This window comes from Anopheles bellator, chromosome 2 (assembly GCF_943735745.2).
Source record: "Anopheles bellator chromosome 2, idAnoBellAS_SP24_06.2, whole genome shotgun sequence".
NCBI classification, from domain to species: domain Eukaryota; kingdom Metazoa; phylum Arthropoda; class Insecta; order Diptera; family Culicidae; genus Anopheles; species Anopheles bellator.
Genome location: NC_071286.1, coordinates 39,920,802 through 39,944,788, shown reverse-complemented (window position 1 = coordinate 39,944,788; position 23,987 = coordinate 39,920,802). Strand labels below are relative to the sequence as shown.

General features: G+C 50.1%; 2 protein-coding genes across 2 annotated transcripts; one reads left to right on the top strand and one right to left on the bottom strand.

Moving 5' to 3' along the window:
- Positions 1-174: 174 nt before the first annotated feature.
- On the top strand, positions 175-5,381 carry LOC131207519 (lutropin-choriogonadotropic hormone receptor). Its single transcript, XM_058200135.1, has 9 exons — positions 175-845; positions 1,601-1,675; positions 2,175-2,240; positions 2,323-2,391; positions 2,485-2,559; positions 2,629-2,746; positions 3,269-3,834; positions 3,965-4,885; positions 5,030-5,381. The coding sequence occupies exons 1-9, from the start codon at positions 175-177 to the stop codon at positions 5,379-5,381; spliced, it is 2,913 nt and encodes a 970-aa protein (XP_058056118.1).
- A 4,245-nt stretch (positions 5,382-9,626) lies between these two features.
- Positions 9,627-23,689, bottom strand: LOC131208930 (probable G-protein coupled receptor No18). The gene is made up of 5 exons (XM_058201872.1): positions 23,313-23,689; positions 20,206-20,308; positions 13,515-13,640; positions 13,202-13,382; positions 9,627-10,917 (listed from the first exon to the last, which is right to left on the bottom strand). The coding sequence occupies exons 1-5, from the start codon at positions 23,536-23,538 to the stop codon at positions 9,796-9,798; spliced, it is 1,758 nt and encodes a 585-aa protein (XP_058057855.1). The 5' UTR covers positions 23,539-23,689; the 3' UTR covers positions 9,627-9,795.
- Between the last annotated feature and the right edge of the window lie 298 nt (positions 23,690-23,987).

The window sequence follows — 23,987 nt, the reverse complement described above, 5'->3', positions numbered from 1 at the left end:
GTGAACGAAGTCACGTGAGGAAAAAGGTGTCCATGAAGCGGAAACGCTGCCGGTGATGCGCGAAATCGGTGCTGTGTACGGGAAGCAGCAGCGAAAACAAAACATTAACCCCACTTCCGGGCCAAGGCCGGCTAGGTGCCTTTCGAGAAACGCTTAACACGGGCGCTTAAAATAATGACAGTAAGCCCGTGCCGGACAAGGAGACACTCTGGTTCGTTGGTGTACGCGTGGGGGTTTTTGGGCGCATTGGCGCTGATGCTGATGGGTGGCCGGGAGTTTCCAGCTGGTGGGCGCGAGCTGGTAGGCGCATTCGCCATGGTTCCACCCAGTGTTTCGAAAATGGCGCCCAATGAAGCGGTTCGCCCGGACGGATCGAACCGCCTCGTTGGTTACAATCACACACTGATGTTCGACGCTAACGCCACGCTTCGGACGGAGAGCCCGGTGGAGCCGATTGTCGACGGGCAGGACACGGGTTCCTTCGCCGTGACGGCTCTCAAGCGTGGTCAGTGTCGTTGCTGGAACTCGTCGGAAGAAGCGGTCGGGGAGGTGCAGTGCCGATGCTTGGGCCAGTCGATCGCGCGCGTCCCACAGAAGCTCACGAGTATGCAGCGGCTTACTCTCGAAAAGGTCGGCGTCAAGCGACTACGCACAAACGCCTTGACGGTGTACGCCGACACGCTGCAGGATCTGCTGCTCGTCTACCTGAAGGAGTTCCATCGGATCGAGCCGGCCGCCTTCGCCCGGTTGCGCCACCTTCGGACACTGTACATCGCGCACGCACCGAAACTGGAGTTTCTGCCGGCGGACGTGTTCGAAGGCATCTCAACAAAACTCAAGACACTGTAAGTATTTGATCGCCGGGCACTTCCTATTCCAGAAAACCAACCCGACCGTGCTTAAGTTGCACCGAAAGCAATCCGAGCCAATGGGTTGAATGTAATGTTAATTATATCTGCATTGTGATGATTTTGCACTTCACTTGAGAAGGAGCGAACGAAATGGGTACCGAATCGACGGGGCCGCAGGTCTTTTGTTTGCCTTCCGTGCAAAAGGAAAGGTTTGTTTACATAAGGCAGTTCCCGGGGAAAGCGAACCACATTTTCCCCTCCGGGAATTTATGTCTTTTTCAGAGCGGCCAAGGCTTGCGTTTTTTTTTGCTGCGGGAAAAGGTTCACCGCAAATATTTTTCAAAGTAACCGGAGTGGCCGAAAAGTTGCCACAACTCCGGCTTGCCGGTCATTCCGACGCGCTCTGCCGACGTGGTAGTTGCAGAAGCAAAATACATAATAATGACATTTTGATCCATCATCCAGGCGCGGCTCAAGACCGTGCCGTGTTTGGAATTTCTAATGGAATCGGCATGTTTTGGGTTTTATCGACAGGAATCTTTCTCTCTGATCCCGGCTCACCTTCTATTGGTTTTGCAACGGCAATTTTCGTGACCTTCTGGCCAGAAGGGCAAACTGGTTGGGCGAGGGCTTCACCTGCTGTGAAATTCGATTTCTTTGCTGCGTTCTAAAATTGTATTATGTTTTCTAATGTGCCCTTTCTTCACCGCTCGGCCACTTCCCCATCGCAACGCGACGCCCGGAAATAGACGGATTATACACAGCGGACTGCTGGCGGTGCCGGATTTACGCGTCCTATCGGACCACATAATAATGCACATGGTGTGAGTAGCATCGGCCGGAAAGCCTCCCATTCGTCCCACTTATCGTTCTCTGTGATCGTTCCTTGCGCCATGTGGGTTGGCCGTGGCAAGGGTGTTTCGAAGGGTGGCATGCTCTACGCTGGGTAGCGGCTTTAATGTCTAATTAGCGTCGGCTGTTCCAGGGCTGACGTTCATTGCGGAGCTGTGGGTTCATTGTGGACTATTTTGGGACCACTCAGTCACGCTTTTCCTTGTCGATTACTCGCCGTCATCATTTTTATCATCATCATTCACCTCATCGTCATCGTCAGCATTGCTTTCGCTGTGTCAAGTTCATGATCCTAACTAACGCATTTCACCATACCGATGGTACTTCGGTGGTATGTCACTAACCGGAGCCGCTGGAGGGGACGAATGTGTTCACTCTCCGAATTGCAGTCACGAACAGATTGTATTTCTCATTTCCACGAAAAGTAATTCAGTTTTTTTGTCGTCACTCGCTTTGCTGCTGCGGAAAAAGGGACTTTGATGGCAATCAGATCCGCGAGGTCTATGAGAGATCCATACATTTGAAGACTGACGAGTTGTAAGTATGCACGAAGGATGGACCGGGACGCTATCATCCAGTAGGTTAACGTTGACGGTTTGCGTTTGTGCGTGATTGACAGGATTCTCGATAACAACGCCCTCACACAGATTCACGGCTCCGCGTTTTACGGATCGGAAATTGCGAAACTGTAAGCGGTCGAAGAGCCTGGAGAACCGCTCCGCCTCCGATGGTTAAGCTCACTTTTTTTTGTCTATTTGTTTCCCTCTGTTCTTTGGCGTAGGAGTCTGAAACAGAATTTTAGACTAAAAGATATCCACAAGTCGGCCTTCGTTGGAATTGGCAACATTAGAGAGCTGTGAGTAGTTCGGAGCGATTCGAAGCGAGAAACGATTGACATATGGTTATTTATACAACAAATTTCTAGCGATCTTTCGGGGACGGCGTTGGAAGAGTTGCCCACCGAAGGACTGTCGGAACTCGAGGAGCTACGCATACAAAACGCACACTCACTCAAAACCATTCCATCGGTGTACAAGTTTCAGGTAATTGGCAAATAAACATGTGGCATCTGCTCGAGAGCGTCTACGGTACTATTTTGTAAGAAACACAAATAGGCTAGAAATGTTTCACTAACTTCCATTCTCATGTTCTCTTCTACTTTCGTTCCTTAATTTAGTTCCCTTTTGTAATTGATGCGTTTTCTACGATTAGAATATTGAAGTACGAGGATGTCTTTATTTTGTAATTCTTTCACCGCGAAGACAGACCGCATTATCCTAGGTCAAAGCTATAAAAAATACTGCAATCGAGATAAATTGCAGTTTGTATATATTTATCTCTCTCTAAAAACTAACTAATATTAGACTAAACCCACTAGCTTAATAAATCTCATTACTTTCGGATCGCCACTATGTTGCTACAATTTTGAAACCAAACACAAAACACTTTACATTTGTCTTGTAAAATACCTCTAATGGGCCCTGGAGAAACTCGTGACGCGTCCCCACAGAACCTATAATCTTTCCCTGTTAAGGAAACGCTGCCATCTGTCTTTCCATTCGCAGAGTTTACGGACCGCGTACTTGACCCACTCGTTCCATTGTTGTGCGTTCAAGTTTCCCGCACGCCACGACCCCGATGCGCACGAACAGAATCTCAAGAAGTTCTACGATGTACAGGAGGAGTGCATCGCCAAAGGATACGCGACGCCACACATCAAACTTGAGCCAACATCGACCGCGAGTGTGGAACCACCTGCGGCGAACGTTTACGTGGGCTCGGAAAGGACCGGCACATTACCGAGACGGCGCCGTTCGCTAAACTTTCGGAGCTGGTTCCGCCTGACCGGTAACGACGACGATGACGACGAGACTGACGATGATGGAGAGCGTGGCAGTCACCTGGCGTCGATCCTTACGAAAGGCATCGAGCTGTCCGAGAAGCAAATGGGCGAGATTGTGGATAACTACGGGCAGCCCATCACCGGGCAGCCGATTGCGGAAGACGCTGGTGGCCACGTGATGATTGATGGCAACGAAATGTACTCGGAAAACCCACTGCCCGGCGTGTTCCACAATACGGTGGCAGAGATTTCATCGATGGAAGCACTCTGCGGCAATCTGACACCGATGTAAGTTGGTTGTTGGGTAAAATTTTCTCGGAGCTGGGCCATAGAACAATTCTTGGAGTCGGAGTTCTGCAGCAAGTCTGTTCCGGTGTTGCTAACCGCTTCCGCTTGACCATTCCACGCTCTCTTGCAGGACTTTCGATGTGAAGTGCTACCCGATGCCGGATGCACTGAATCCGTGCGAAGACGTGATGGGTTCCCACTGGTTGCGCGGCTCGGTCTGGGTGGTGGTCCTACTGGCCGTCTTTGGAAACGTGGCCGTCGTCGTGGTGCTGTTCTCCAACCGCAGCGATCTGACGGTGCCCAAATTTCTGATCTGCCACCTGGCTTTCGCGGATCTGTGCATGGGCATGTACCTGCTGCTGATTGCCTCAATCGATGCGCATTCGATGGGCGAGTACTTCAACTACGCCTTCGACTGGCAGTACGGCGTCGGGTGTAAGGTGTCCGGCTTTCTGACGGTCTTTGCCAGCCACCTGTCCGTGTTTACGCTAACGATCGTCACTCTGGAACGCTGGTTCGCCATCACGCACGCGATGTATCTGAACCGCCGCATCAAGCTATCGGCGGCCACCTACATCATGCTGGTCGGCTGGCTTTATTCGATTGCCATGGCCGCGATGCCTCTGTTCGGGATCAGCAACTACTCGTCCACCTCGATCTGCCTACCGATGGAGGCCCGCGATAGCTGGGACATCGCTTACCTCCTCACGGTGCTGGTGGTCAATGGCTGCGGGTTCATCGTGATCGTCGTCTGCTACGCGCAGATTTACCTATCGCTCGGCAAGGAAACGCGACAGGCCGCCCGGTCGGCACACAGCGGAGAGATGACGGTGGCCAAGAAGATGGCACTGCTGGTGTTCACCAATTTCGCGTGTTGGGCCCCGATCGCTTTCTTCGGGCTGACCGCCATCGCCGGATATCCGCTGATTGGTGTGAGCAAATCGAAAATCCTGCTCGTGTTCTTCTATCCGCTCAACTCGTGCGCCAACCCATATCTCTACGCGATCCTCACGGTGCAGTACCGGAAGGATCTGTTTTCACTGCTCGCAAAGTAAGTGCTTTCGAACAATTTGCTTTTCTCAATGCTTCGGGGGTTTTCCGACTTTCGGTTTTTTATTTTAAATATTTTTGTAACCAACGCCTTGCTCGTGCATTTATTTGATGTCGCTTTCTTTTCTCACCTTCCCCTGGCTAGCTACGGTCTCTGCACCCAGCGGGCAGCACAGTATAAAATGACCTATTCGATGCCAACGAACACATTCCAGGTTGCGCCGGCGCGCGGATCCGTGAACTACAACAACAGCGCGAACGGCACAATCACGTCGGCGGTCGGAATGGCTGGGTTGATTTGCAACACCGATACGATCACGACGACCATCACCAGCGGCAGTCTGATGTTTGGAATCGGAACCACCGGTGCTACCAATGGCAATGGGCGGGACTGTGGCGGCGATCCAGGTGATAATGGCCTTCCGGCGAACTCAAACGCACACGGCACGATAGCGGTGGCCACGGTTGGCGAACAGGAGCAGGAAACGTTCCTTTAAGCTGCTTCACTGACAACGCCAAATCCGGTGCTCCGGGGCTGTGGGCATTGGCAGTGCTCTCTGAGGGTTTCATCGATTTTCGCTCCAACGGACTGTCGGCCAGTGGCTCTCGGTGGAGCATCATGAGTGTGTGAGCGTGTGTGTGTGTGTGTGTCTGTGTGTAACTCTGCGACCAAAAGCGCAAACAAACAAACAAAGAAACAACCTTCCTTAAAGGAGTTCAAATCATCCAACCAACGTGTTTCGGTGTTCTCGATGTTCAAAGACCGAGCGGACCGTTCTCTTCTATGGCTGTAGTAACGAAAGACATGCTCATTTTGATAGGAATATGATGTACAAGGGAACAAGGAGAGGATAGAGATGTAACTAAGTTTAACAATAAACAAGGGTGTGCTATCTGTAAAAGTGTTCAAACTTGCTGTGAACGTCCTTTTGACACACGATGCCAGAAAGAATACGAAAATATCACAAACAGAACGGCAACCGGGTACACACCGTCTCACTGCGCAGAAAATGTACCTCGAAGGGTTCAAAAAGCTCGAAAAACCGTACAGTTTCCCGATTCGAGCCGATGGAGGCGCCCGGTACTTTTGAAGGAAAAATGCTTTCGATGTAAGCTTTTCAAAGTAGAGCTTTGCCAATTGCATGCAAGCCGGCACTTGCGAGAGCTTTTTGCGGAGACGTACACTTACGGTGTTAGGATTCGCAAATTGGGAGGGAGAACTCGGTTTCTCTTTTGAAAAATTTACTAGGGTTCAACATTGTTGACTGTTCAGCATCGTATGTAAAGTTTGAGTACATACGATACTTATGTGTGTAACAAAGCATCTAGCAAAGTAAGCATCATAGTTTAGTACTGATTCATCGGTACGTTGATTTGGGCTCATTTGGGAAATAAAAGTTGAACAGACGAACAGAAAATGTCTCCCCACAAAACCCTGTTCGGAAAACAAATTTGCAGATGTTGGCACTTCTCGGTAAAACTTTCAAATTTTCTTCCCCAACAGCTTGTGGGTTCGCCTATTTTCTGGCGAAGATGAGGGCAAAGATTTATGTCTTGGTCGCCGTTCGGCGTCGGTTCGGAGATAGAAAAAAAGATCAACAAACACTCGAACGATGGTAACAGTTGTCAAATTAAGGGTCTCAATCCCGTCACTTTGTTGATCGAGGTTCAAGCGGCAGTCGTCTCACGGTCGTCTCCGCTTTGGGCCGGTGTTCCGCCTTGTCCTTACAGCCGCTCGAGTGGTGTGTGTCGCGTGGATCGCGAGCCGCATACCGTGGCGTGGATGTTTCTGCCAGCGTGCCATTTTGATGTCCCCATTCCGTTCCCCGGAGTCCGCCAACGGAGCAGATCATGCTGATGGCGATGGTTTCGATATGCTTCGGCTCGAAGCATGGAAGAAACGTAGCGGAATCGAATTAAATCACTTTCCCGACATGATGTCGCGCCCGAAACGAGACCAGCTGTCGAAGCCGTTTGCGGGAAAATCTACCCCGGTTTGGCACGATGGCGTTCAGCAGCTCAGTTTGTCCCAACCATTTCCAGTTGATCGGCGGTGAAAATACCCAGTTTCGCCGGCACAAGGCGTGTCCGAATGTTCGGTTTGCATCGGGTTCTGTTTCGTTCGTTCTTTCGTTTGCAATTCAGCATTTCACACCCCAAACACGGTGCGTTCCGCCGTCGTAATCCGCTTTATTTAATCCATTCAACGGCAATAGAACGGCTCCTCTCATAACACGAGCGAAAACAAAAGCTTTTAATCTTCCCGACGATGGATTCACCTTGGGAGCGTCTTTGGAAATGTTTCCGCTGGCTCGCGGATCGCCACCAGCAGCTCTCCAGCACACAAAATGGCCCCCCGAGTTCCCGGAGCCATTAATACAACAAGTTATAATTTGCTTTCCTTTCCGGTCCAGGCTTTTGTCGTTTATCAGTTTTGTTCAATTTTCCGGGCCAACGCTTTGCGTACGCGTTCCGTTGCGTGACTTTTGGCGTGCCGGGCTGACGCGCCGCAATTTCGGCACAGCACACACTCTACTTGAGGCCCAGGTCGTCGAGGGGTGTGCGGCAATTGTTTTCCTATTTGTTTTTGGGGTTTATTTAATTCTGCTGTCACGGCCTTTCGGGTTGCGTAACCGGATCGCATCCATCGCTGGTTGGCACCCGAATCAAAAGCCGGCCTTGTCGCTCGTTAAGCTCTGCTTGAAATCGCCCAGTAGCTCCACAACAATGTGGCGAAACGATTGGATTTCGTGTGTGTCAATAGTTAAGTGAGGTTACACGCTGAAGATGACATTGTTTGGTGGCCCGGAGATGGTGCCACGTTGGCTTTCGCTGTTGGGAAGCCCCTGGACCTGGACGAGCTTTTAGTGTACCTGGAGCAGCATGTAAACACAACATCGTGCGCTTCCTACTGCCGAATCGAATTCAATCCAGCAAAGCGCTACGGTGTCCCGAGAACGCTGTGGCAGGGCTCCATTGTAGCCGGTAAATAATGGAAGGAAATGATTGGATCAATACAATCCGCCCCTCCCGGGAGCCGAACGGTTACTTTGGAGAAAGTTTTTATAGCGCGCGTGTCGCGTGTTGAGCTATTTTCCGCTTCCGGATTTAATTGTTTTCACTTAATTGTTTGGCCGTCACAGGGTCGCAGAGCGGAAATTGAGGTTTATTGAGCCATGGAGCCTGTGGCGCCTTAAAGTGCAGGTTTATCGCCGCTTGGGACGATGGGCGAATGAAAATTCTGCTACTTTGCGGTTCACACAGGGGGGAGTGTAACATAATGCTCGCTGGCGAAGGGCGCCAAAAAGGCAAAAGCTCTAGACACGCTGCAGATGGTGCCCGGCACACGGTGACACTTTCCACCGCCCATTCGGTGGTTTTCTCTCACGCTCGCTCTCTCTCTCTCTCTCTCTTGTGTGCCGTTTTAAGGACGCAAACTTATTGAAGTGTTTCCCGCGTTCATCTTTCGTGCGGCTTTAAGGGAAGTGAAAAAAAAACGCTCGCCCTGGGGCCCAACATGGAGTGGAAATTCAATGTAAGTGCTCTTCACCCCGTTTTGGGGTGAAGTACCGCGACACGGAGCGTCATACCTGTCGTGAGTGGGCTCGAATCCAGGTTCGAACACAGGAAAAGGAACAGGATCATGGGACAGCATGATGGATCGGACAGCGGCCGGAGTGTCACACCTGAGCACTGCGACAAGCGTTACGCCCTGCACGATAAATAAAGCGCACCGAGGATGACGCGATTTTTTCCCGGCCCGATCCTGTCAACGCCCGACTCTTGCCCAACACTCATTCCGAGCGCCTCCGGCCGTCTTTTTTTTATGGCCGATCACCGGATGGCCTGCGATTATGCGAACGCATATCTCTGCCCGTTTGCGCCCCGTTAGCACTGTGGACGCGTTTTAGGACGTCACCGTTACGGTCCCGACGCATCCATATGCACGATGATCCTGCCAGTGGTGCGCTGTCGTTTTAGGGTGTCGCGTGTACCTTTTTTTTCGAGCCTCGGGAACTCAACGTAAATCTCGTTAGGGCTCGCACAAAGGGGTTTCATTCGGCAGTGTGCGATGCGAAATGGGGCAGCAACATACACGAAGATTATTCGACGCTATCCGGCACTAACAAGTTATAAACGATTCACGAAACGATTTCCCGACCCCCGGCTGGCTGGTGGGGCGGCCATTCAGCAAACAAATTTCGCCCTAAACGTCGAGATGAAAAAGGAACCCGAATCCAACACGACGACGTCGAACCGGATGCGGGCCGCGTTGGATCGCGAAATCAATTCTGTGCCGGTGTGCCAAAGGGGAGCGCTCCAAAAAAAAAAAAGGGCAGCTCCTTACACACGATCCGCAATAAAGGTGACCGCGTCCCGTTTGGGGCCCGTTTTGCGGGAGGTTATTACGGCGATTAAATAAATCGTGCGTTTAAGGTTCGCATGATTCGCCAGCATTTATTGAACAATGGCCAATGGCGGGATGGCCGGCCTGTAAACTAGCTGTCCCGGGGTAGGTTTTTATGCACACAACAACATGTATTCATAAAGGCTATAAAACTTAAAACATAACCAAAGCAACAACAAACAAATGGATTCGAAAGGTCTGGACGCACGAACCAACCCGGTTGGCTAATCGGTTCCGTCGTGGTGCTCCCGAAACTAAATGCTCCCGAAATCCTTGCAGAGACCATCACCACCAGGCTACGAGGGCGGTGCGGGGCATCCAATCCAATCGGCACATCCGCTTTGGTCATTGCCCATTTGACCAAAGGCGCCGTGCGGCCGTGGCGAACGCTCGGCAGACTGTAGCACAGTGTTCACGCCCAACTCAGCGAATTCTAGAGCAAAAATTCGATGTCATTGGGCGTAAAACGTGTGGCGGTGGGACCTCTCATCGTGGCAGCCCTCTCATCGGCGCATCGACAGCTGATGGATGTTGGCGAACGGGGCCTTCTCGCTGTTGCGGAAGAAGCGGCGCAGCGTCAGCCGCCAGAACGCGGCCCGAAAGTCGACGCTGTAGAACGCGTAGATGAACGGATTGATCGCACTGTTGATCCAGCCGAGCCAGGTGAAGAACTCGCTCAGCTTCGGCACGGCCCAGTCCTTCGGCAGGAACGGCGTGATGATGTAGTGGATGAAGAACGGCAACCAGCACGCGATGAAGCCACCGACCACGATGCTGAGCGTCTGCGTCGTCTTGTTTTCGCGCTTCATCGACGAGATGCGTGACGACAGGGACTTTTGGTGGACGCGGATATTGTTGCCGGTGCCGGTCCGACCTCCACCGCCACCGACCAGCTGCACCGTGCTGCAGGTCGAGGTGTTGATCGACGCGTTGATGGTGTTGTTGCGTCGTAAGGCCGGCGCCGCGACGGCTCCACCCGATCCCGCGTGGTGATGATGATGATGGTGGTGGTGGTGGTGGTGATGATGGTGGAAGTGCTGCGGCGCCGTCACTCCGCCACCGGCCGGTGTGGGGCCAGCCGGTGGTGGGCTGGCTGCGGAATGAGTTTGTGGTTGCTGCTGTGCCGTTTGTTGACTGAAAATATTATTACCCCCCGGCCAGAGGTCCTGATCGGCCGCCGCCGCTGGCCCGCTATAATTGGCTGCGACAGCTGTTGCCGGCCCACCACTGCGGCCCCCATTGGCGCCAGGATCCACCGGTCCAAGGTCCACGCACGGCTCATCGGCGTACGGACAACTGTTGGCTTCGGGCAGTGCGACGTCACGGGCTTTGGTCAGTGGCCCTGAAAGGGTTGCGGTTTTGGCGAGCGTTCCCCCGGCGGCGCAGGGCGAGTTCATGTCCACCAGCTCGTAGTGCCCGTTTTTGTGGTTCTTTTTGGTCGGCTTCTGACCACCGCCGAGACCACCGCTGCTGTCGTCGAGCACCTTGCAGCCAAGCTGCGCCACGTACGTGGTCGTCCCGGTGGACATCTGCGAGGACGAGCGCTTCCGCTTCGGACTGAGCGGTATCGGATCCAGCTCCGACTGATAGCCATCTTCCTCCGGTTCACGCGTGCGATGACTTTTCTGTTCGAGGCAGACGACAAAACGATACAGGACTTCGGTTAGGCGGTTTGGCTTTTGCATAATTAGCTTACAGTGAACCGGTGGCGGCCCAACGAGGCTCATCAAGATGTGGCGGCCCTCATTTCTTTCTCCCTCCGTTCCTGATCAGTTGCCGGTTACATTGCGGCATTGCCGTCGACGCCACGGCTGTGCTGCGTCACGAACCGGTACCCGCCGTAATTAGTAATCTTTCTGTGGTTTCTGCCCCAAACCACATTCAATTTCGTACGGCCAGTGTGCTTTAACCGTTTGCAGATATTTGGTTGAATTCAGGCCACTCCCCCCAAAAGGGTATGCAGACTTTCAAGCGAAAACTGCCGAAGCGGCTGATGTTTTGGAACTTCACATGTAAAAGTCCCCAAAAGGGCAAGCGGCCGTCGTGCCTGTCGTTCGCCCAAAAAGGCAAATCGGAAACATCGAACAACGAAGCCCGTTGATTGACTGGTAAACAATTGCCGTTCGAAGGGTATGATTCATGCTATCTGAGGGTTCCATCGACCAGTCCTCGCTGGATCGATGATCGATCACCAGATTGGGAGGGTGCGGAATGGGAAAATAGTCGGCTCAGAGGTCAGAGGAGCGTGCACGATTTCGTACAAAACAAATAAACGCCCGAGGCCGATTTGGAGCCGATTGGAAACTCAAACAAATAAGTGGAAACTTTCTCGCCACAGCAGATACTAGAAAATCATAGTTTCCAGGGGAAATCGGATTTTAATGAACGGCATTGTATTAGGTCTGCAAATTAATTCGTGCGGTTCTACAATGGATGCCATTACTAACTAAATATAACAAATATTTTTCTTATGAATTATGTATTTGATAGCTACTGCCATTACGAATCTAACGCAATATAGGTTTTCTTTTGTTAAAGTGTAAAAGACACCTATTTTATAACATGTCATGTTTTTTTCCTGGTAATGTGTTTTTGCGGGGATAACTTTAATATAACGAAAAGTGTTACCGAAAGTCATCATATTTTTATGGGTGCTTATGGTGAATATGATCTTGCAGAGAGAACGTGTCAGATGTGGTTTGGACGGTTAAAAAGTGGTGATTTTGGCTTTCAAACCAATAGCGACCTGAACAGTCCAATGCAAAACAAAAACTTGCATAAATATTAGAAGTTGACCACACGAAAGTTTCCCATAGCCTGAGTGCCTTGGGAATGATTAGAAAAACGTCTTATGTGTTCCACCAGAAATGGAAAACAGAGACATCGAAAAAATGAAAACCATTTGAAAATTTCTGCTTGCGCGGCTGAGAAGAAAGGAGTTCTTGTACCGAATCGTCCCTGATGAGGAAAAGGAGAGTTATTACAAGAATCCTAAACGCATTAAGTTCTGGATACAGTCTGGTGAACCACGTCCATCGAAACCAAAGCGAAATATTCACTTTGCAACGGTTATTCTGTGCATATGGTGGAATATGAAAGGTGTGGTGTACTTTGAGCTTTTAAAACCTAATGAAATTACTGATAGGCAATCCCATCGACAATAATTAATGCATTTGAAGCAAAGCTTTGGCCAATAACCGACGAGAATAGGATTAATGGCTAGTATTTCTTTCGTTGCATAAGTAACGATTTGGCAGCACAGCAGTACACTTCTTATTAGGTTGAATTGTTAAAAAATAGGTCTCTCATTGGATCGCTCCTAAAGATAAGAAGTTGTATTGACACAGAATCGAGGAACAACCTAAAAGATAAGAGAAAGTAGTAGCTAACGATGGACAATACTTTCATTAAGGTAGTTATAAAGAAACACCTCGAATAAATTTGCAGACCTAGTACTACGATTAAACTTTAACTTTTGCTAGTAAATAATTTCGATCCCCCCGATAAGGCAAACAATGTAATATCTTCTCGTTGACTTTCAAATCCACTGTCTGTTTTGACCTATCTGTTGTGTTCGAATGTTTGAACTAGGCTTGGTCGCTGGCCGGTTTGTTTCGAAATTATGCAATCCTATGCGCCAATAAATCATGATTTTCTTTCAGCGTAAATAATGGAGTGGAATAAATTGTGCGTTCGACACAAAGCCGCATGGCCACACTGTCTTCGTGGCGTTAGGATTTGCCAAATCCTTTCCACTCGGTGTCGATGTCACCGTTGTGGCAGTGCTCCCCTGGGGCAGTTCGACCCCAAAAATAGGTGTGTTAAGTTTGTTGTCCACAAACAACGCTCGATTAATATTCAACAAAGGTTCACGAGATTAGAAGGGCAACCCGCACCCACCAACCGTACCTTGTGGACTTCGATCTCCGTCATCTTATCGTGCCGCGAGGCGACGACGCACGATATCCGGAGGTACACGTACACCATCACCGTCATCGGGATGAAGAACGATCCCATGGCCGAGAACACGACGTAGCCCTCGTTCTGGTTGTACCGGCACTGGGTCAGCTCCCGGCGGCCCGGCTCGTACCTGCGGAAGAGTCACGGGGAGTATCGTACACGGTTGAGCGACAGAGCATTGTCCTGTTTGGTGCTCCGTTCGCCGCATGCTAATGTCACCCGTCACTGCTGGGCGGCAGCGCGAAGCGAACGGTGTCCTTACCAGCCGAGAATCGGGGGGCACGTTATGGCCAGTGCCAGCACCCAAACGACGAGGATCATCAGCAACGCCAACCGCTTGGACCTTCGACGTCTGGAGTAATTCAATGGCTGCGTTACGGCTAAATATCTGCAGAAAGGCAAAAAGGTTACGAAGGTAGGCGAGCCACCCAATTTGGTTAATAGACCAAAACATGAACTGGTTTCCCGTGGCCCCCGAAAAGCCGTGCGGGAAGTGGATAATTTAAACGGCAAAGAAAAATATATCACGACCCCGGGGGGCATGGAGATGTTTGTATTTGTTTAGGGTGTTCAGGAACCAGACGTTTTTTTAAAAGCGGCAAAATGTGTGGAAGACCCAAGAAAAATTGTAAAAGATTTATTTTTTTGGGGGTTTAATAGTTAAAGATAATGTTATCCATTCTAATCCATTTATTTTTTCAGCTAGTTTTTGTACAGTTTCTCCGTTATTTGCTAATTTCCCCGTTATTTGCTATTTGCTGAAAACTACACTTTCTTAGTAAAAATCGGATCCTTCGCGTTTTCATCGCTTTCCGCGACAAAAAGATAAATGGGCGGCCACTTTGTAGCAAAATCTTCTTCTATTTAGATCCTAAGACAGGAATCATTCTCTTCTGTGGTTTCGGACGAGTGCCTTTTGGCACTCGTTTGGTGAGGTTTCCCTCGGCCACTCGTTGACTGAGAAAAGAGCCAAAGTCAGTTCTTAGAAAACTGTCCGGTCATTACACACCATACCTCGCCGTTTGTCTATTGAACACGCGTTGCCCCAGCGTGTACTGCGACTTACACCGGCGACAGTTGGCACATTATTTTCGATAAATACTAGGACATCTTGCTTCGAAACTACTGCTGCGCCACGATGCGAGGAGGTCCACTCCCAAAGTACACGATTGCATACGGTGTCCTCGAATGACGCAATCTTCGCGTCGCGCAGAAACAGCAATCCTTGCGGTTCGAACGTCACCAGATCCGACTGCAGACGATATCCTTGTCGCGTGGCTGCTCCGTCTTTCGAGTCCAGCACCAGCGCGCTAGAAAAGAAGCGTTTCATCGCCAGCAACGAGTGAAGGGTTTTCGCATAAATCGGTACCGGAGCGAATTGGCTGCTCCTTTCGGTCACCTTCCAACGCTTAGATGGTTTGTGGAGCGCTTTCGCAAACAACCGGCACCGAGCGTTACGTTCTGCCAGTGGCAAACGCCGGATGTCCTCGCCACCCAGCAAAAGCGCATCGATGATTTGGAGCGACGATGAACTTCCTTCGTTGACGAATTCCGCATACAAAATCGTGCCCGCCGGCAGCTCGATCACGATGTTCGTCAGCGGGACCCAAGCACTGCGCCGTAGGTCGTATCGAAACACCCTGCGGTTTCCCATGCCGAGCAGAAATAGGCGTAAGTTGGTGCCGATCGGGACGAAGTACCAATCGTAGTCCAGGCAAAGGGACTTGCTCAACGCCGGCTGCAGCTTGTTTTCTGGCGAACCCAGCTTCTTCGTCAAACTGCTCCACACCCTGTAGACGATGGCCACGTACTGGTCGGGATGTTTCGGTAGCTGCTGCCTGAACATCGTATTCGGGAGATTCCACAGTGCCAAACACTTGCGCTTAACCTCCGCCTGGCGTGGTTCCAGCAAGTTTAAATTTTCAACGAAGGCCAACCGTTTTCGCTGACCGTCAATGGACTTCCGGGTGATTTCATAGTTACTCTGGCGAATGTACTCATAAAACGGACGATCCTCTCGTAGCACAGTGTCCGCGACCAGCACGGACGGTGCTGCGTCACCGTCCTGCATCTTCTCGTTCACCATCCGCAGATAGCGCAGCACTGGGTCCGTGTGCTTTAGCTTCCCCTTCGCCACGAATCTGCCCGAAACAGCGATGCACCAGGTACACCAGGCCCACGGTGAACGGGGTGAACACCTGAAACAGGTTCAGGATAAGGTTGCCCCCGGGACGAACCGTTGCCAGTGCGAGAATTACCTCGCAAAGGAAGAACCGCTTCAACGCCGGTTCCTTCGCGTTTTCCGGATTGTTGTTGGTGTGGTGGTTGTTCGCATCATTGGTCACCATTAGATGGACGCCCGATTCCGTTTGCTCCAGCACGTACCGGGTCAAGCGTTCCAAATTGGACGGATCACAAAACCATCCACCATCACCATCATCGGCTGGACCATGGAGCACGTCGAATGTTTCTGGCGATGCCGCACTGGCAAACCCGTAGAATCGAAAATTCTGCCGCGGGATCCCGAACACTTTGGCGCGCCACTTCTTACGCCACAGGACGTACTCGGCGCAGCCACCATTATCGCCAAACACATTGGTAAAATAGAAAAGATCGTTGCTGGCTTCCTCCATCATTACACCGCACAGCACATCCAGGTTTGCCAGCTTTACCGCCGAGCGACTACTGAAGATATTTCTGCCGATCTGCTCGAACGGATTCGCACGGTTACGGGCACTATCCATATCAATGTTCGAGTAGCCCTCCGGCCAGTTTGTTGCCAGCTCCCGGTACTCTTGCAACAGCATCCTGTCGCAAAACCGATCCTCGATTTCTAGCGTTTTCTTTTCTGGGCCCATTTCAAGCCACGACTCGAGCTGCTCGCTGCACAGGCCGGTCTCTTCGCTGGACTTCGAGTCGTTCTGCAGCCATGCCACTGTTTCCGGAATCTGCAGCTCGTCTTCCTTGGTATCCCACAGCTCCGGCTCCGTTTGTAGGCTGTTCAGCAGCGACTCCATTATTGGTTCAAGTGGTAAGCGTTAAGAATCAATATACTTATTGCCGGGTGTAAGATTTTGGCGAAAAATCACTACTTTACGCACCCCGAACTACAAAAAAATCACCCCGAACTACACTTCAGAACTCAGGTGCGATTACGATTCCGAACGATTCAGATTTCTGCAACAAAGATCACACAAAATGGTGTAATAACCCTGTCCAGGCCACCGATCGAGCTTCGGGAGTGTGCTAGTTTGCGTGTTAGCAGCCAGGATCGCTGAACGTGCCCATCGTATACTAAACGCAGTGAGTAATTAAGGTGGAACACCCTTACTTACTTCAATTACAAAATCCGATAACGGCAGTGCGAATAGATTTTGGTTTGCTATTTCACGTTTCGTTCCTTCTTCCTCCCGAAGTCCTGGACGGAGCCCTTCAGGGTCTTCTTTATGCCCAGCCAGAAAGGAACTGACAAGACTGGATTTATTTCTGTCTGTTCAGATTTTATATAGTTTTTTCTTTTTACCTAACTTATCTTTCGGTTACCTTGTCTTTTCCTAGTCTTATCTGCCTGATTCATTCCAAGGTTGGATGCACGCAAAGAGGTTTGCAATAACTGATCTGCTAGTTGTCCCGGTGTACCCTTAACAGATGTCCTGTTGGATGTCGTATCAAGTCCAGGCATGTTGTTGATATCTGGTATACCCGCTGATTGACCGTTGAGTCAGCGAGAGTTGCTAACGGCCAACGGCCAACGATCGCATTTAGGCCATTGCCATCGCGGCTGACCATGAATAACGGGTCTACTGACGAGTCTACATCCTGGATAGTAGGGTTGAGGTTAGTAGTGTCGTCGAAGGAGCTACATTCGCCAGGGACAACGGTATCGTCTTGTAACCCATTAACCTGCCTGCCCAATCCAGCTAAAAGGTCCAGCAGCGAGGGTATGGTTCCATTTTGATCCATCTTCATTCAAATGTTATTATTCATCTGTGTTGCTGTAGGAACTCCAAAACACGAAATATTGTTTTTCATTCAACTTCGTGCAGCGTTGCATTGATTATTTTACAAAGCACAAAAATTTATGCTTTAACCATTGGGAGAGTATGTTTATGTTTGGCTGCGGATTATGGCGGATCCTCGAAAGCGTAATACCGAACCGTTTCATTAAATAGTCAGGCGCCTGTGCTTCTTCCATTGCGAAAGTAAGCGTAATCGTGTGCCGGCTTGGCCATCCTCGAGGCTTATGAATCGAGTTCTGTACCGTGCCGGGTGCTTATCGTGGTTAGCGCTCTCCGTTGCTGCGGATAAGCTACTCAATTAGCCAGGATTTCGCCGGAGCGTGTGTGGAATGCTTAGCTTTGGCACAGCTTTTACTTCGCAACCGTGAGCCACAGCATCTTGCTGTGGCGTTACTGCTGAGGACATTACAACAGTGAGTTGCTTCTTACTGCTGTCACCACGTCCTAACGCGCGGCACCGTATACTCCGTGGCGTGAAAAAAAAAAAAATTTGTACGGCTGACACGAATTGCAAATGACATTTTCCACGCTTTGCGAGAGAAGAAAGTTTGCTGTGAATTAGTTTATAGTACGTCCTCCCATCATCAGCATCACAATCAGCAGCGGCGGCATTATCAACAACATCGTCTTCGCAATCATCATTTTTGGGGCGTACTTTTAATTAAGTTAGCCTGTTCAATTGGCCTTGAGTGGGGAGCCTTAATGCAGTTTGCAAACTATTCCACCTCTTTTCCGTGCGACACGTCCTTGAGACCGACGCGCCGGGCGCTGCTCTGGACGTGCCCGTAGCCGTGGGGAAAGTTTCTAATTTTATTGGCAGCAGCAGAACGGGGATGAGCGGGATGGAATGGGAGGAAAATGCAATCGCACCACACCGGACATCCGACTGTTCCCGCAGACGACGCGGAAGCCCGATCATGGTGATGATGCTGTAAATCAATTTGTGGCGTTTTAGCCCCGTGGCGAGAAGCGCATTATCATCGTCGTCGCTATCATCCGCGTCGAGCATAATAGTGTGTGCTTCATCATCACCGGGGCAGCATGGGCTAGGGCTTCCGTAAATCTATCTGGCTGCTTCAACGATGCGTAGCGATTTTTCCAGCGTATCCTTGAGGCCCTGAGGCACGTACTGCGCTAAGATCCAGAACGGCTACGCTACTCCCGGCTACGTCTTGCAGGAGCCAGGATCACTGACGAATTCATTGCCTGTCACGAATTATTCATAGCGCATCCGTGTGTCAGATCCTTGGCGAAACACCTCTTTCGCGATGGTGTAATGTGTGCATAATCAATGGTTAATGCTGGATCATGAACGTAAACTCACCAAAAGTTTAATGGCCCACAGATTTAGCAGCTTTTAATTGACTTAGTTAGACACTTAGTACTATCTGGTTTCGTTCCCGTTTGAAACTTAATAGCGAAAACACCACCGATGTTATTCTTAATAAAACCGTTTCACGTTACGCCAAGACTGTAGCAATGCTCAGAAAATAGAGAAAAAATCGTTCTTCACCACGATGTTGGTGCCACTCAAATTGATAATAAAATGAGGCCGAAATGACCAAAAACAACGTTAATGCACTCGCATTAATCCAGCACAAAATCTTTATTTATGGTCGCTACTTTCGAGCCCATTCGAGGCGCGAAATGATCGTTCGTTTGCAAAACGCGTGCCCAAACGCGTGAATCATAGAGCCATAAATCATGCTTCTGTGGCTTTTTGTCGCTAAATTAGTGGGCGCCCACGGGCCAAGGACCGGTTCGGCTGCCGGGACTAGTCTTTACCGACCGACGCAATCATCTTCTTGTTAGCCCTGCTTTAGTCGGCCCACTTCCGGGTCATCAAGGACCGGAGTGCAAAGCCACCGCGAAGGGTAACCACATGAAACGGGATCGTTTGTCGAGCACGAGGTGGTCCGATTTCGTCTAGCTTCGTGCACCGTATTGGTCCGCCGAAGTTTAACGCCAACGGTTTCAGGTCAATTGTTCATGCGCTTATGCTCGTTGGCATGTGGGCTGTGACATTGCGATGCGGCGTGATTGTTGTGTTTGTGTGCGGTTTTCCCATTTGAATTTTTCCATTTGTTTTCTCCCGGACCCGGACGGCACACAAAACCATCTGGTGGGTCGACCGCGACCGAAGTGATAACGGTCCGGAGGCGGATAGCAGCAACAGACTGGCCTCGGTTTGCGACAAGTTCTACCGATGTTGGTACCCAATTCATCGCAACGATTGGTCCTCAAACGAAACGTAAACAATAATGCTCCTGCGTGATGTGCGTTGGTAAAATTTTGTGGCCAATGAACGGCGGGCAATGAACAGGGAAAAGCGTCGCACATGTGGCGATGTTCCGTGTTTAGTGCTTCCACGGGAACGCAATCTTCGCACCAAACACTGTTCGCCATCCGGCTTGGCACTAATAATTTATAGCCCTTTAGTGTCCTACCCCATTCCCCAAGCGTGCCCTTTAACCGGCTGGGTTCCGTGTCTGTTGTGACTGTTGGCATATCAGACGCGCCCGATGTCAAACCGGGGCGCTCCCTGATGGTGCCGGGAACAACGATTTCCCGTTTTGCTAGTTGGCATGTGTCAGCGCTTGAAAACCCCTCACTTGGGATGCTCCTGTCTAAGGGCCACAGGGCCGTTTGAGGTTTACGCTTGCCACCAGCAGCAGCAAAGTGGCGGACAACTTCATCGAACGACCGTGCACCGGGGCCTGGACCGCGAAGCGACATCATATGTTCGCGATTCGATCTGCATACCAACGACCACGATGGTGACGCTTTCGCGATGCGGATCTAGCCAAGAAACCGGTGCCGGATCCGGTGCGGGTAAGCGATGCAGGAGATTGAGTTTTTTCCCCCAGGAGACAGCACGTGCACCACACGAACACGGACTCAAACACCAAACGGGGGGGGATAAAGAATACCTACCTATCTATACTAATGGCACAAAGGCTAAGAATTGATGCTGTACACAGAAGTACGTCTAATGAGATCCATATATCACACAGAATCCAACCGAGCTGCCACGAGCCTGTGGAGAGAGAGAGAGAGAACAAAACGAAGTCCATGAAAACTACATCGAGAGGAAGAGAGAGACAGAGTGAGAGAGTGAAAAATTTTCCAGCAGCAACTTCAAACCGATTGGCCCTTCCGGCAAGATTGAGCTAGCACCCGGTTCTGGTGGAGCTCAACACCCAACACCCCCCACTGACACCGAAGGATCGGTAGTGCGTTCGTATTTCGTTTGGGAAAAACTGAAGCGATGACGGAAGCTCTGAGCGATTCCGAGCGCTGAACGACGACAGTGTTAACTGGCTGATGTTTGTCTTGAAAGGTAATATTACCCGTCATGTCTTAATGACAACGTGCGGCACAGGGATCGGTCTCGAGGACACGGGTACCAACGGACGAACGACACTCGGTCGTATCGACCGATCGACTGTGAGCGTACGCGCAGGACAGCGTCGCGCTGAAGGGAATATAAATTACAAAGCTGCTGCCGGAAGCATCGTCGACGCGGAAGCGAAAGCAAACCAGGATATGAGGAAAATGGGTTAAATTAAAAAACAAGGACGTAGAAAACCGCCAAAGCGAAGAAACGTGACTCCTTCGCATGGCTTACCGATTAAATGGGACTTGGTGGTCTTGCGAACCGGCCGGGGGTTTGCTTTCAAACGTTCATTGCCGTTTGCTTTCTGTGCTTACAAAACGTTTCCCCTTTTCTTGATCTTTTTCGGTTTTGATCAAATTATTTGCCGCCCTTTTTCCTTGCTGATTTTTAAAGTCGAGACTAACGATGAAAAGCTCCCAACTGGAACCGGTGACCGTAATTAATGGGCAATGGCTGCACGCCGAGCACGGTTCGCGACTGGTGCACTTTCGTTTACTGCATCTTCCCTCTTGGTGGTGGTTGAATGCATTGGAGATTGCACAAATGGCAAAATTCGGAAAGTGCAACAAAAATTTGCTTCGAATTGTGGAACTCGACGTGATTCGAATGTAGACTTGCTGAAAGTGGCCGTGTTGGAGGTGCTCTGTTTAGGGAATACGATGGAAAATCCATCGTTCCTCGTGCACAATAATCAACACACCATTCAGCCAGGATGTGATTTAATTGGAGTCAATGTAGTTACACGAAATTAGGTAGACGGACTGGCCGTGATTTCATTGCACGGTGCAGCGGCACAGTCCTGACCAGCGCTGACGAAATAACGAATAACGAATAATAACGAACTGCATTTATACGAAGGGCTAAAAAAGTTTAGGTTTGGAAAACATTTGAATGTCAACGTCTTGAGACGACTTTTACCATCCGTCGAGAAGCAAAAGCACGAACAATAACAAAGCGTAACTTTTGCATATTTATGTTAATGCAAATAAGTGTTCCCCTCTTACTATATTCGACATGATGTGGTTTCTTTTGGAATTACTTCTTTTTCTATGCAGATGGTTACACTACACTTTACATTTTGCGATCACAAAGAAAGCGAACAGTTCGTTGCCTACACTCGCTGGGCATGACGTCATATAATGCCATTTATGCTGTATGTTGAGGTAACGAACTCTGCTACTTTTACCTAGAAAGACTATATCACTTATCGTATCTCTTATCTCTTAACGAAATTCTAGATTTTCCTCTGACCTTCGTAGATGAGACGGATCCTTCGGAGAATTTTTACGATACTGTGTAGGATGATGTGAGACAATCAGCTAATGTAGATAACGAAGTTCAGCGAAAACATAATGTAGGAACCTGGGATTTTCCTTAAAAGCTTCGTGCTCGGGTTAAGGTAACCGTTTGGACAGTTCTACCGTTTACTGAATATGTTCATTTCATACTGAAAAAGAATTTTTGGAGCAGTTTTTTACCTTTCAAAAAGTATTCTTTACACCTGCATCTATTACATCTCGTTAACGATGATTGAAACAATTAAAAAATTGGCAAGAATACGACAAAGTAAAGGACATAGGTCAGTTACGGCGTAAGAGGTTTAAAAAATCGACAGCTGTTCAGCCCCTGACAACATTGCTAGACAGGTACAGGTACATACATCATAGACAGGTACTTTAACAAGCAGATTGTAGACTTAGGTCTGTTTGAAATCTACCGTAAAAGGAGTAGAAAGGTGTGCTTCATATAGACTTCACTCGAAAACCGCATCCTCCAGCACCAGGAGCACATGGACTTTCGGAAAAAAATCCTCACTCACAACCGTCCTTGAATGTAACATCCAGTGACAATGTTTCACATTCAGAAATAGGCACCCCATTGGCAGTTGTGGTTAACCGCATGGGCCGGCAATAAAAATCGATCACATTCCGCCCGACGCTGCACTATTTTCGCAATGTAAAGAAAAGCTTTCCTTACGCCAAGCGAAGGGCAAACTAGCACACAGGGATAGGTGGAAGAAACTTAAGACCTGCCAATGCTTCAAGGACGACAGTAATCGTTTACAAAACAAAATTGAAAAGAAACGCTCGAATCCCATGCGATAGTGGAGCACAGGGAAACCAAAAAGATGGACATAGAAACATGGATAAAGTTCTCCGATATCCTCCGCCGGCTGTCGGATGTAAGATGTTTTTTCTTGCGAACCGGAAGGATGTTGCGGACCGGAAAACAATCTCTGACATGGGAGGCGTCGTTAGAAGACCGTGGAACGGAGTGAAAATCGGAAATTCTTTCTGACCTCCATTGGAAAATATTGATTGCCTGCGATTTGTGGTTGTGGTCGCCCTCGGGTCGTTAGTCGTACGGGTATACGGGTTGTCCCGGTTGGAGCGCATCACCGGTGGCTAATGTTTATTTACACGCGGTCCATCAAATGTTTACCGAAATACACTTAGTTTTTCTGCTGCCCACCCCTTAATCGTTTCAAGAGCCAATTTCACCGGACGGGCGGACTCATTGAAACCCAGCTTCTATTCCGCATTGGCTGGGCCGGGAATTCCGAATCGGCTCATTACGAATGGCTTTAGCTAAAATGCAAACAAACAGTCTCCGCTTGGTTACGGGGTGCCGGCTGGCCACTTACCCATCAGATGAACGGCGACAGCCGGTGGCATCACGAAGATACCGACGAGCCAGTCGGCAACGGCCAGGCTCATCACGAAGCAGTTGGTCACGGTTCGCAGGCGGCGCGTAGTGATGACGGACAGGATGACGAGCGTGTTGCCGATGACGGTCACTACGATCAGCAGGCAGAACAGTATCACGACCACCCAGTCCTGCCAGTCGGCAATCAGCAGCCGGTCCTCCATCGCTTTCGAGACTTCCAGGTGCCGAGTGTCTCCGAGGGTCGCCGATGGTTGCGTAGCACCGCTCGTCGTGACCGCTGCGGCGGTGCTTGACACCAGATCGGCCACCAAGCTCCGGCCACTACTGCTTTCACTGAGCACGAGTTTCGTTCCGTTGGCCACGCCGAACGGATCGATGGTATCCAGAAACGGTTCCACTGTACGGTTGGCCGTGCCGATCGTCGCCACCAGATCGTACGCCGGTCGTTCATGATCCAGCGCGATCGGATCGTACGTACGGTCGTCGGCCACGCTAGTTACGCCGCTCGCCGATACACCTTCACTGTTGGCCACCGTACCCACACTGCTGCCGAGCGACAGCGCACCGTGGCCGGGAGTCGGGTCGTTGACGCTGCTGGCAGCACTGCGCCGGATGATGGCCGGCACGGGCGGCCCGTTGCCATTGGCTAGAA

Excerpts from the sequence above, each read along its gene's own strand:
- LOC131207519 (XM_058200135.1), top strand. The coding sequence starts at position 175 with ATGACAGTAAGCCCGTGCCGGACAAGGAGACACTCTGGTTCGTTGGTG. Across the intron at positions 2,241-2,322 it reads CATTTGAAGACTGACGAGTT|GATTCTCGATAACAACGCCC; the intron begins GTAAGTATGCAC and ends CGTGATTGACAG. Across the intron at positions 3,835-3,964 it reads TGCGGCAATCTGACACCGAT|GACTTTCGATGTGAAGTGCT; the intron begins GTAAGTTGGTTG and ends GCTCTCTTGCAG.
- LOC131208930 (XM_058201872.1), bottom strand. The coding sequence starts at position 23,538 with ATGGAGGACCGGCTGCTGATTGCCGACTGGCAGGACTGGGTGGTCGTG. Across the intron at positions 20,309-23,312 it reads TGTCGCCGTTCATCTGATGG|GCTCGTGGCAGCTCGGTTGG; the intron begins GTAAGTGGCCAG and ends CTCTCTCCACAG. Across the intron at positions 13,641-20,205 it reads TGTGCCATTAGTATAGATAG|ATATTTAGCCGTAACGCAGC; the intron begins GTAGGTATTCTT and ends GCCTTTCTGCAG.